A 13054-nucleotide genomic window follows, 5' to 3' on the forward strand; every position below is an offset into this window, starting at 1 on the left:
ACCACCATGTTTGTTAGCCATTCGGGGTAAAAGACCTCTTTAATAGCCCCTGCCTTTTTCAGTTTTGTCACTTCATCTCTAACAGCACTGGCATGTTCCTTTGAAGGACGTCGGGGTGGTTACTTCTTTGGAATGGAAGATGGGTTAACATTCAAGTGGTGACAAATAAGGCTAGGGTCAACCCCCGGGGCGTCGTAAGCGTCCCATGCAAACATATCGACATTTCTTCTCAGAAATCCAACGAGTTCCTCTTTTTCTTGAGGAGGCTCGGAGCCGACCTGGAAAAACCTCTCCGGGTCATTGTCAACGATAAACTTTTTCTAAACCTTCACACCTTATCTCCTCGGCTGACTCATTGACTTGCCCTGCCGAGGTGGCTGGTTACTATAAGTTCTCAGAGGCCGAGGACTCTGCATGGGACCTACGTGAGATGGCGGCCACCATACACTGCCTGGCCATGGCCTGATCTCCACAAATCTCTTCTACTTGGCCTCTGGACGAGTATTTTACCTTTTGGTGAAGTGTGGAGGATATAGCTTCTAGGGCATGAATCCATGGCCTGGCTACTATCGCTGTGTAGGGCGAGTAGGCATCAACCACGATAAAGTTCACCTCTACCACCTCTGACCCAGTCTGTATGGGTAGTTTGATCTGCCATTTTGGCGTAACAGTCTTCCCTTTGAAGCTGATAAGGGGAGAGTCATAAGTCGTCAAATCCTCCGGCCTCAAGTTCAACCCCTTGTATAGATCAGGGTACATTACCTCTACTGCGCTACCCAGGTCTACCAGCACCCTTCTCACATCGAAGCCTCCGATTCTCAGCGTAACCACTAAGGCATCGTTGTGAGGTTGGATAGTTCCCCTCTTATCCTTGTCCGAGAATCCTAATGTTAACGAGCTTCCCTTTTTAGGCCTTTTAAATTCTCTTCCCCCGTCCTCGGCAGAGAGCCGAGCCACAAACAACACCCTGGAAGGAAATGACCCGGTTCTTCCTGGAGCGGCGAGGATGACATGAATCGTTCCTGTGGGGGGTCTTAAGGATGCATCTTTTCGAGGCTCTTGCATTGCCTAGCTTGGATGACCGCTCGAGGGGTGTAAAAGGTGACGTAACTTTCCTTCTCGGACCAACTGATCTGGGTGATTCCATAGATTCCTGCAATCCTCAGTGGTATGTCCATGGTTCTGATGATAGTGGCAATACAGGTTCTGGTTACGTTTTGAAGGGTCTCCAGCCATCTTTCCCAACCATCTGAAGAAGGGTTCGTTCCTCACTTTCTCCAGCACTTGTTGTATTGGCTCTCTAAACACGGCATTCACCGTTTGCATGTTACTTTGTCCAGCCTGTCTCAAAAAATCTCTCCTCGGCTGGTTATGGTTATATCGTTCCGACCTGAAATCATTCGCTTTGGAGGGAATGATCTTCTCCTTTCCCTTTCCTTATAGCTGATCTTCTTCCACCCTTTTGTACTTGTCAATCCTATCCATCAACTGATGACCGTTGGCAATTGGTTTACCAGTGAGAGATTTCCTTAAGCCATGCTCAGTGGGGAGACCACTTTTGAATGTGCTGATAGCGACATCATCATGGTTCTCATCCAACTCGTTATACATCTCCCAATATCTATCCCAATACGCCTTCAGGGTCTCTCCCTCGTGCATGGATAAGGACAACAACGAACTTAGGGGTCGAGGGACTCTGCTATTTGTAATAAAGCGAGAGCAGAAAGCCTGAGTGAGCTGCTTATATGAGCCTATGGAATTTGTCTTCAGGCTGTTGAACCATCTCATCGCCATTGGTCCCAAGCTGGATGGGAAGACTTTGCACATTAGGGCTTCATTTTGCGAGTAGATAGCCATTTTTTGGTTAAACTGACTCACGTGCTCCACCGGGTCTGCTCGGCCGTTGTAGATGGCGAACGCTGGTTGATTAAAGCGTCAAGGCAACTTAGCCCCTTCAACTCTATACATAAAGGGTGATCTTGAAATCTGGTCTAGTGCCCTATTCATAGCATCGTTTCCCAAACCTTTGCTGGATGGGCTCTCATACTTTCGTACAGGGCAAGACTCCTTCTCGCAAGAAAAGGTTTCACTTGGGGGTGTTCTCAATCTCCGTCGATAACTCATGTCCTCCTCGTTAGAGGACGCATCTGAGCTGGAGGGAGATCGCTTTCGCTACGCACGTCGCAACTTCCTTTTCAGGTCATCTATCTCTCGCTACATGGCCTGATGACTGTTTCGCCTTTGGGATACGTGACTACCTATCTGGGTATGACTTTGGCTCGTCTGGGTAGTATGTACGCTTCCCTCACGATTCCTTCTGCTGCCTGGGTTGGCAGGATTATTTTGCCGCTGGGACTCAATGGGTTCTGTCTGTTGAGGGTTAGCCTGGTAAGGATTCTCCTGGTGTGGACCTAGTTCTGCCATGCTCATTCGTTGTGCTTACTGATATTTTAGTTCCTCCCACAGACGGCGCCAATTGTAGGGACACAGTTTTAGTTGACTCGATCCTTGTTTGTCAGGTCTTGGCCCAAAAGGTCCCACACAATGAATTTTTTCGTAGAGTATGGGCTAAAGAACTTGGTTTCAGTTAGCTTAGACGGTTTGTTGCATAGGCTCAGGGGATACAGAGATAAGAACAAAAGGAGGTAGCAGTGAAGAGAGATCATTCTCAAATGATCAGGTCTCAAACTTGACTAACGGACACAGATTCATGCAAATAAAAGCTCTCTACAGTGTTCTCTCCTCTTTTTTTCTTCGTCTCTCCTCCTCTTCTCTTGGGGGACCTTTACATATTATATAGGCACTCTCCTATCATCTGGGCTTTACACTTGTTGATCATCCAAACCCCTACTTGAGCACCTGTCCCATCAGACACCCTTATCAGTTCTTTGTGAGTTGCAGTGGTCAAGGTAGCACTGTTCAGGGGTCTTCTCTTCATTAATGCGACCAGGAGAGTAGTTGTGGTGCATTTAATGTGGTGAAGGCAGCCTTTGCTGAGATATTTTGGGTTTCCTTTCTTTTTACGTACTTGGAGGGAGGACTACAGTAGCTGGGGCGCACCCTTGATCCAGATTTTGGAATGTCCGAGGAGGAATTCCTCCTCGGACATGTTCTCTTTGCCCTAGTGGGCCTAAATAAGGATTCTGGACCATGACGCTCCTCGGACGAACGCCTCCTCGGACAGGCCCAGGGCCCAGTCAACCTATTATTTTGGGCCGGTCCCCACAAAACTATATTTAAAATTTAAAAATCTATTTTTTTTTTTCAATTGAGAGAGAAAAAAAAATACATATTATTATAAGAATTAGGTGCCAGGCCTTATGTCATGTGGTCAGCCTTAATGTTTCTACTTCCTCTTTCTTTTCCTCGAGGGAAAAAAAATTACAAAATTTTATACTATATGAATCTCACATGATTATAATTGAAACCTCTCTCTCTCTCTCTCTCATTGAACAAAACCTCAGTGTCACTTGCAAAGAAACGTGGCTTGGGGAGGGACATGAAAGTTTGTGTATAAATGAATACATTGCATTGCTCTCTACCGATCATTGTCAACTTTTTGTCTTCACCAATTATAATTTTGACATCAAATTAGTAAGAGATTAGTCAATGTAGAGGTTGACAATGTCATGCCTATTTTTAAAGAAAATATTCAACATCTTGAACTATTTGCAATCCCACCACAACGTCAACCAAATAGTTATTAGTCATTATACAAGAATAGCCATTTCTATTATGGAATATGTACGGTCTCATTCACTATAGACAACGATTCATGTATTCGTTATATGTAACAATTTTCTCACTCTCTCACATACCAAAAATTATTTTGTGTGTACACCCTTTATATGGTTAGGCCTCTCACAAGCTTGTGTGTCCCATATACAGAATTTACATGCTTGCAAGTGACCCAATCCATGAAGGAGGGTGCACGAAGCATGTGACAAGAATCACACTATGTAAAAGAGCAGTTACATATACACATTAAATAACACTAGTCTCATCACACACACACTTCACACATGTGATGTGACTCTTTTTTAATTTTTGGTTTTAGTGTCATAATTTTCTATTTAAAATCCTATATACACTTCATCTATTTAATAGTTGACACCATACTTCTTCTGTTGTTTTGGTTCGTCAAAAATTCATAGCCTGAACTCTTGACCTGAAAAAAGAATTAAGATTGTTACCTTAAAAGGTATAAAAAGAAAAGAAATAGAAAGAAATCAAAATATCGACCATAAACCCAACCCAAAGTAAATTTAACCGAGCAAAGGAAAAAGAAACAATATAATAAAAAAAACATTTACATTGAGTAATATTTATGTATTTTCATTTTATTCCATAAAATAAAAAATATAATTTCATTTTGAAATGACCATACCTAATCAATATATAGGGTTGATGGTTGAGAAAAATTACCTGTGACATTTGCTTTGAACATAATACCTCAACACAAAAATGTTGCAATTGCATCGCCAGGTATATGAGGAAAAATACAAGAATTATAAAATGTCAAAGACTAAGGGTCTGTTTAGTTGGAGGAATGGAAAAGTGAGAGAATGGAAAATTGTGGGGGATAAAAATATTTAGTTTTCCCTCTTGTGTGTTTGGTTGGAGGGGTGGAAAAGTGAGAGTGTGGAAAACTCTTTTGTTTAGTTGGAGAGAAAAATGGAAGGATGGAAAATATAATTTATTTAAATTGACTATTATACATGTGGGGGATTTTTCCTCTGCAAGCTTATTGTCCTCTTTGGGGAGCCAAGCCTGCAAGGTTTTGTTTCTCGTCCCCGAGTATGGAAGTCCAGGATTTTCACCTCAGGCCAAGGGCTTTGCCTTGTAGCCATTTTGGCTTGACACCTTTGTCCCACATCGGTTAGAGATGCGCCCCACTCATGCTTTATATGCCCTTGGAGCTTGCATGAGTGTACCACTACTCCGCATGCGTAGTAGTGGTACACTCATGCAAGCTCCAAGGGCATATAAAGCATGAGTGGGGCGCATCTCTAACCGATGTGGGACAAAGGTGTCAAGCCAAAATGGCTACAAGGCAAAGCCCTTGGCCTGAGGTGAAAATCCTGGACTTCCATACTCGGGGACGAGAAACAAAACCTTGCGGGCTTGGCTCCCCAAAGAGGACAATAAGCTTGCGGAGGAAAAATCCCCCACAAAAAAGGCGCTTTTCAGGGGACGAGCCCCGTCGGAGTATTGTCCGCTCTGGGGGGATTTTCGGGATTTTCACCTCAGGCGCTATTGGCCGATATTGGCTTGACACCCTTGACTCCCCGCACGGTTTTGTTACCCTCGAGGGGCACGCCTCTACCACTACTACACGTGCGGAGTAGTGGTACACTCATGCAAGCTCCAAGGGCATATAAAGCATGAGTGGGGCGCATCTCTAACCGATGTGGGACAAAGGTGTCAAGCCAAAATGGCTACAAGGTAAAACCCTTGGCCTGAGGTGAAAATCCTGGACTTCCATACTCGGGGACGAGAAACAAAACCTTGCGGGCTTGGCTCCCCAAAGAAGACAATAAGCTTGCGGAGGAAAAATCCCCCACAATACCCTTATTACATAATAGGTAAGAAATAGATTTATTTATACTCATTAAATAATATAAAATTTACCACATTATATGTATAAATTTATGTTATTATTTTTATTATTATAATGTAAAAATTACAATAATGTACAACTTGATCGCATCATGTTGAAAAAAAAAAAAGAGAGAGAGAAGAGAACCTGGACCGCTGGATGTTGGTGTGTTGTAAAGGTAACATGAGAAGAGGCAAAAGTGATAAGAGAAACTGCATTAGTCTGTCTAAAAAATTTTGTCTATTTTATTAAAAAAAAAAAAAACTTACTTTTTCTATTTTACACCATTATTTTTACAAAATACTCACATCAATTTATTTATTATACACACTTTTTTATTAAAATAATATTTCTCTTCCCTTTTTCTATTATTTCCCACCTACCCCCACCTATCCCCTCCTTTTTCTGAGCCATAATACACTCCTTCAAAGCATCTTTAGCAGGCTCTTCAAATTTTTGTACTGTTTGGAAAGTGAACAGTTCATTTTACATTTTGCCTACCTACTTTTTTAAATATACTTTCCAACATACTCTCTATCCTTTTCTCTCTCCCATTTAAATATTATATCTTCATTCTTTCTTTAATATTTCTTTTTCAATCTTCTTTCATTTATCTAATTTTAATGAGAAGTGCTACATTCTTAATATTTTACAATATTTTCACAATAAATTATATGTGGTAAGTTATTACTGATTTTAATTTGAACACATCACTTAAATATTTATTTTATCCGTATTAGTTAGCAACAACCCACCACTTAAGAATTATTATAAAAATATTGTAGTAGCATTTTTCAATTTTAATTTCTTATTCTTTATTTTATTTTTCCCTTATCTCTTTTTTTTTTTAGCCACACGTTTCTTTTCTTTTTTTCTCCTCCACACCTTTCCCTCATCTCTATCTTCACTTTTCTTTTTTTTCTTTTTATCTATAGCACTTCGTCTGGAGCCTTATCCTCTTATCTTCATTATTCTTTTTTCTTTTCTTCTCCTTTTCTTCTCTAGCACTTCATCTGGAGCTCTATCTTCAATCTTCACTTTTCTTTTTTCTTTTCTTCTCTAGCACTACGACTACTCCAGAGCATTCAAGGAGCACCACTGCATGTCCTCCTCCCACCGAGGCTCAAATGGGTCAACTTTGCTCTTTTTTTTTTTTTTTTACTTTTTTTTATTAGTTTTAAAATTGGGATTTGAGTTTGTATTTTGATTGAAAGCTCCATCAATTTTGTATATGGGTTTGATGAATTTGGATCTAGATTTAGAACGATTTTGATGGTTTTGTGGTGTGTTCGTAATGATTTTGGGTTGGGTTTTCCGATGAGTTTTGATTGATTTTGAGGTGGGCTTCCTAATTGCTTTTTCATTGATTTTGGGTTAATTTTCTGTGCTAGGTTGCGATGTTTGGTGGTGGTGCTGGGTTTGGCGGTTGGGTGATTATTTTCTACTTCCTTCTTTTTATTCTACCATGCTGGGTTGTTGTAGACGTTGGGAGAGGGTATTTGTGTAAAAGTTCTTTCACAACACTTTTCTCTCTATATTTTCCTCCTGATTTGGGAGGATGAAAATTGTGGGCCCGGGAGAGAAAATTTTCTCCCGGGTTTTCCTTCCTCCCCATTTTCCTTCTTTTGCCAAATAGTGGAAAACACTATTTTCTATCCTATTTTCCTCCCTATATTTTCCATCCTCCCTATTTTCACCCCAACCAAACACAGTGTAAGATTTATAGACAAATTGATTTTTTATGTTTACTAATAAGAGTTGAGTCAAGATGCAATCTCTAATGGACAAGAAATGGCATTGTTGTACAAATAATAAGGAAAAAACTACTTGATCATTTTCAGATGCAACTTCTCGTGGTAAGTTTTGAATTTGGATAACTTTAGTGGTGGGTTTGGAGGTGGAGTTTTGAGTTTTGAATTTGGATAACTGTTTCATAATGGGTCTGGGTGGAGTTTTGGATTTGGAGATAGATATCCTCTCATTAGATTCTCTTAAAAAAAAAAAAAAAAAAAAGAGGAAGGAAGAAAAGAAAAGAAAAGAAGAAAAAGATATCCTCTCATTAATCCGGTCGTTGGCCCAATTTGCATTAAAAGAAAGACGCTTAACTTTATTATTATTGTTTTTTGAAAAATTCTACAACTACAAGTTTTGTCAAACAAAATTTTTCATATATTTTTATATTGATAGTAAATTTTGAAAATCTAACTGTTAGATTATATGTTCTTATTGTATTCTTCATGCTTGCAAACTTTCAAGAATATCAAAGATCAATTGTTCTGTCATCAAACAAGTGTTAGGCCTTGTTTGGATTTTATTTTTTCATCACTCATCACTCCTCACTCAATTTTCGTCACTTATCACTCATCACTCAAAATACCCCAACTCCCTACACCCAACCCGTTTGGCACCATCACTCAGTTATGTTTTCAACCAAAAAAACTGGGACCCACACACTGACTCAATGTTAGTTGACTTTTCTCTCTCTCTCTCTCTCTCTCTCTCTCTCCCCTGTCTCTCCCCTTCGTTTTTCTCTTCATTTTCCCCTGTTTTTCTCTACTTTTCTCTTCATCCATGTTAACACATATTTTAATCAAGCCCACCATGATCCTTATTTTCGTGCTTTTCCCAGATCTACAATATAACCAAATGGCTATCCAGTATTTTTCTTTTCCAAAAACCCAAAAAAAAAAAAAAAAAAAAAAACCACCGTTCCTTAAAAACTCCAAAACCCACCACAGCCACAACAATAGCAGCAACAGCAACATTAACATCAACAACAGCGACAACCTCGATGAAATCAAGAAGAAAAAAATGGAATGGAAACCCAGTGAAAAAAAGTAAAAAATAAAAAGAGAACCCAATTCCAGAACTTCGCCGTCATGTTCGCCACGAGTTGGATGAGGTGGGGGCTCAGTTGGCGTGGCTAGGCAAAGGGGATGAAGTGTGATATGCTTGGATTTGGTAACGGAGATGAGTTTCTGTGGGTTGGGTTTTTTGTGTGAAGTAAAAATTGTTGGTGGGGATGTGAAAGGGGGAGCCAGACTTGACAAGGCACTGACAGTGGGTCCATATATATATGTGTTTAATTACAAAAATGCCATTGAAAACTGAGTTTTGGAAACTAAAAACACCTAAAATGTGTTTTTAGTTTCCATAACTCATCACTCAAAAATCATAGAATTGAGTGATGGAAACAAAAACTGGAAACAGAGTCATGAAAATCCAAATAGACTTCTCAGCCATGGGTCCCACCATTTTTGAGTTATGAGTTATGGAAACTAGAAATCCAAACACCCCTTAAAATTTCAAGTTTTTATAATTTAAAATTATGTATAAAAAATAAATTTATTAATCAAGTAATAAATAATATCCGATTTGAACGATATTTGATATACATGTTAAGAACATAAGGAACATGAAATTCAACTGTTAAATTTTTCAAAATTCATACCCAAAAAAAAGAAATATGAAAAGTTTGAAGAGTTGAAGAGAAACTTTGTTCACTTTTATCACAACTTACTCATATGGTAAGTTATGAGTGGTGGGTCCTAACTCCACCTCTCATAATTGGTCACGTTAATAAATTGTGACAAAAGTTGTAGTCTTAGCAATTTTTTTTTTTTTTAATTTATTTAAATGATGGAAAAGGCACATAACTTGTTGGGAGGTGATATTGATATTGGTACCCAACTCGCAACCTACTCCAAACGGCCGAAATAACTAAGCTTAAAACAGTAGCCGTTGATGCTCTACTCCTCACATCAGCACCGTCAAATTTTTCAGAAAATCAAAATAACAGGGACCCACCATAGTAGTCCACGTCAAACTGGCACACAACACACTCGGAGTTGGGAGGGAAACACAAACCTCAGAGACAGATAGACAGCTCTTTTTGATTGATTGTTATTTGTTATGTACTTTGCTCACATCGTAAACATCGAAACCCCCCACAAACCCCAAATTATAAAATAAAATAAATACAACACAAAAATAGCACACAGAGTTTAGCCCCCATTTTGGTTTTGGATCCTCAGATTTCTCATATACATCTCATCGATCTCGCCGCCCACATTTCCCATTTAAACAACACACCCATCACCAACTCACCAAAACCAAACCCAAAACCAAAAAGCACTGATACAAAGTAAAAATGGCGTCGTCTACGGTGCCCTGTCCAAAGACCCTTTTGCTGCGACATTCCAATTCCACTAACCACAACCAGCCTAGACCCAAGCAGTCCTTGAAGCTGGTTTCTTTTCACCGTGGGTCGACTCCCAGACCCTCTTTGCTTTTCGGATCTTCGCTTCCTGACCCGGTTTGTTCTTATTCCCAATCTTCAATCTTGTCTCCATTTTCAATTTCATTTCGCACATTCTGGTCTTCTTATCCATTGTTTATATGATTTTTTTTTTTTTTTCATATATTTCTTCTCGTTTTCATTCATATGTAGATTAGTTTTCATTTGTTTACTGATATCTAATTATGCGAATTGTATTGGTCAAGATATTGATTTTGAATTATTTTATTCTTATGTACCTCAATTATTAGTTCTTAGTTTTTTTAGGTGGATTTAAACCTGCAGAAGTGTCAATTAAGCTACAAGGCTCTCGGAAAAATTATTACTTCTTATTAAAAAAAATAATAATTAAGCTAGACTTTATAATTTGGACAAAGTTTTCATCCAAATTTGGAGTAATTTCTTTCTTCATCCTACTGTGTAGCGATTCATAAGACCATCAACTTATATTATTTGAACAAGTTGTATTACTTTTTTTAATTTAAAAAAAAAATCATGTGATGGTCATTTTGTAGTGGGATTGAGGAATTTTCCTTCAAACCGATTTGGAGATAAAATTTTTCTTTTTATTTTTATGTTTAACATGTATATATGAACCACGTTTGTTATGTGTCATACTTGAAGACATTTTTGGATATTAGTTAATCGACTAAAAACTAAAATTACCCTTTTCATGAGCTCTGACTTTTGGGACAGGTGATAATTTATCATTATATCAAAGTATGTAATCCTGAGTTCAAAATCTAGATTATAAAAAAAGAGTTCCAAATCTATCTCTCCACTATTACCCTTTCCAATCTCTGGTAGTTTATCAGAACTGAAAATTAAATGTGGTTTGTGGCACATACACCAAAAGAGTTTCACATGGTCATGATGTTAATGAATGTAAAACAGAAGTTATGGAAGAATGTGCAGCAAGGTCATTGGTATATATATATTTTTTAATTTCTCAGTGAGTGGTGAAATTCTCAATTGCTCGCTTTTAACCTGTCAAGTATCTTTGGCCTTATGGAAGGTTTTTGACTAACATCAATGCACACTACATGAATATTTTCTCGTACATGCAGTTTTGTTTATGATAGGCTAATTTTGCTGCCAAAAAAATCTTATTGTTTTGTTGTATTATTGTGTTCTGCAGATCCCTAATTTGAAGCAATCCACTGTCTGGAAGGTTTGCGCACAGCTTAATGAGGTTAGATTGTTCTCAATAATCCAAAACCCAAAAGTTGTCTTTAAAATGAGATATAATCACAAGCATCTACTAAAGCTACTTTTATTCTAGGTAACTGCCAAGAAATCTTCAAATTCTGCACCCATACCTTCCACGCAGCCTGGAGTTGTATCGTCAGAAGGGAGAGATGAGTCATCGCATCCTGTACCAGACCCTAGTTCAGATGTATCATCAATCTCAGCATTCATGTCTCAAGTATCAGACCTTGTCAAGTAAGTCAAAGTGACTCTTGCATACACATGCTTGAATGCATTATTTGCTGTTTGATACATATTAGCCACATTGTGCTTTCTGTTGAATTTATTTCATTTTCATGAGCAGACTTGTGGATTCAAGAGATATTTCAGAGCTGCAACTGAAGCAAATGGACTGTGAGCTCATAATTAGAAAGAAGGAAGCTTTGCAGCAGGCAGCACCATCTGCCCCTGTTGCTAGTATGCCACCACATCTAACCTATGCGACGCTTCCATCTCCTCCACCACCAGCCACGGCAGCTGCTTCTGCAAGCCCTTCTCCTTCTGCACCAGCACCTGCCTTACCCGCACCTGCAAAGGCAAGCGCTTCATCTCATCCACCACTGAAATGCCCCATGGCTGGAACCTTCTATCGCAATCCTGCACCTGGTGAACCACCATTTGTCAAGGTGAGTGTCTGCCTTAATGAGCTTACGACTTAAGGGTTTGTCCCTCAAAAGACATGGCAGATGAGAAATTGTGTGTTGAACAAGTTACTTGTGTGTTTATGCATGCCGATGTGCAATGTTTGTATATACTGCATTATTCAATATAAGGGATAAACAATATTCCCTCAAATCATTATCTTACCCTTTTTCAGGTTGGAGATAAAGTCCAAAAAGGTCAGGCCATCTGCATAGTTGAGGCCATGAAACTAATGAATGAAATTGAGGTACTTTCCCTCCTTTACTGTGTTCAAACCTACTTAGGCTGGTTCCTACATCATTTTCTTGATCTTTATTTATTCCTCTTACGGATGCTTTTTAATAAATTACTTATTGTTCCCGCTTCTCATAACAATTGAGCAAAACCCATCTTGGATTTGGAGAATTGTTATTGTCATTTCAATCAGAGAACATTGGCTTGAAGGAAAATCCTGAAGGATATTAAATTTATGTATGCATTGTTGTGGTAATAATATACTAAATTTAATTGCCGCCTGATATGTTGCATTCCGCTCTGAGACTTCTAATGCGTGACATCTGCAATACTGATATTTTTGCCCTGCAGGCTGATCAGTCTGGAACAATAGCCGAGATTCTTATGGAGGACGGGAAACCAGTTAGCATAGACACGGTATTCTCTCTTTCTACACCCACCCATCCACACCCACATCCACATCCACACACAAACACCCATACATGCACATATACCAAATTGTATGCTGCATCTATTTATCTGAATTCTGTCTTTATCCTTGCAGCCTCTTTTTGTCATTGTACCTTGAGTTACTAGGCGCAAGGCCCTTTCTCAAACTTGGTGGCAAATCACTCTTTTCAGTGTAATATTCATTGAATTTTCCCATTTAGTAATGCTTCTATTACACCGTAATTTTAATTTAATAATGGTCTTATACTCCTTGTGTGATTTATAAAACAAGGGAAAAGCTCTAGATTGTAAGAGGATTGATACTGGGCCATCGCTTCTGCCTAATTTTAGACAGCTTTGGCAAGTGTTTTATAAAGTTTGTTGTTTCTTGCATTTTTGAAATCTGCGTTATTTATTTATTTATTTATTTGTTATTAATCTTTTAAAAATATTCTGGTGGGACCATTTATTGGATACCACCGAGCTACAGTCAACATCTAATATTAGAATCAGTGCGTCCCATTTTATGAAGGACATCAATAGAGGGGGAGTTCAATTGCCATGCTTTCTACATTAGAATTTAGACATAAGGGTAAATCCATATC

The 13054-nt window shown here is 38.8% G+C and overlaps 2 protein-coding genes across 2 annotated transcripts; one reads left to right on the top strand and one right to left on the bottom strand.

Moving 5' to 3' along the window:
* Positions 1 to 384: 384 nt before the first annotated feature.
* LOC126701798 (uncharacterized) lies at positions 385 to 1065 on the bottom strand. Its single transcript, XM_050400170.1, has one exon. The coding sequence runs from the start codon at positions 1063 to 1065 to the stop codon at positions 385 to 387; it is 681 nt and encodes a 226-aa protein (XP_050256127.1).
* Positions 1066 to 9332: 8267 nt separating this feature from the next.
* LOC126714450 (biotin carboxyl carrier protein of acetyl-CoA carboxylase 2, chloroplastic) lies at positions 9333 to 12842 on the top strand. The gene is made up of 7 exons (XM_050414604.1): positions 9333 to 9914; positions 11035 to 11088; positions 11179 to 11339; positions 11449 to 11770; positions 11962 to 12033; positions 12372 to 12437; positions 12565 to 12842. The coding sequence occupies exons 1-7, from the start codon at positions 9750 to 9752 to the stop codon at positions 12586 to 12588; spliced, it is 864 nt and encodes a 287-aa protein (XP_050270561.1). The 5' UTR covers positions 9333 to 9749; the 3' UTR covers positions 12589 to 12842.
* The last annotated feature ends 212 nt before the right edge of the window (positions 12843 to 13054 follow it).

The sequence above is a fragment of the Quercus robur genome, chromosome 2 (genome assembly GCF_932294415.1).
Source record: "Quercus robur chromosome 2, dhQueRobu3.1, whole genome shotgun sequence".
In the NCBI taxonomy this organism is placed as follows: Eukaryota; Viridiplantae; Streptophyta; class Magnoliopsida; order Fagales; family Fagaceae; genus Quercus; species Quercus robur.

Bases quoted from the DNA above. Each gene is read 5' to 3' on its own strand.
- LOC126714450 (XM_050414604.1), top strand. From the start codon at position 9,750: ATGGCGTCGTCTACGGTGCCCTGTCCAAAGACCCTTTTGCTGCGACAT. The intron at 11,340-11,448 runs GTAAGTCAAAGT...TTTCATGAGCAG, and splicing joins CAAGTATCAGACCTTGTCAA to ACTTGTGGATTCAAGAGATA. The intron at 12,438-12,564 runs GTATTCTCTCTT...TTATCCTTGCAG, and splicing joins AACCAGTTAGCATAGACACG to CCTCTTTTTGTCATTGTACC.
- LOC126701798 (XM_050400170.1), bottom strand. From the start codon at position 1,065: ATGCAAGAGCCTCGAAAAGATGCATCCTTAAGACCCCCCACAGGAACG.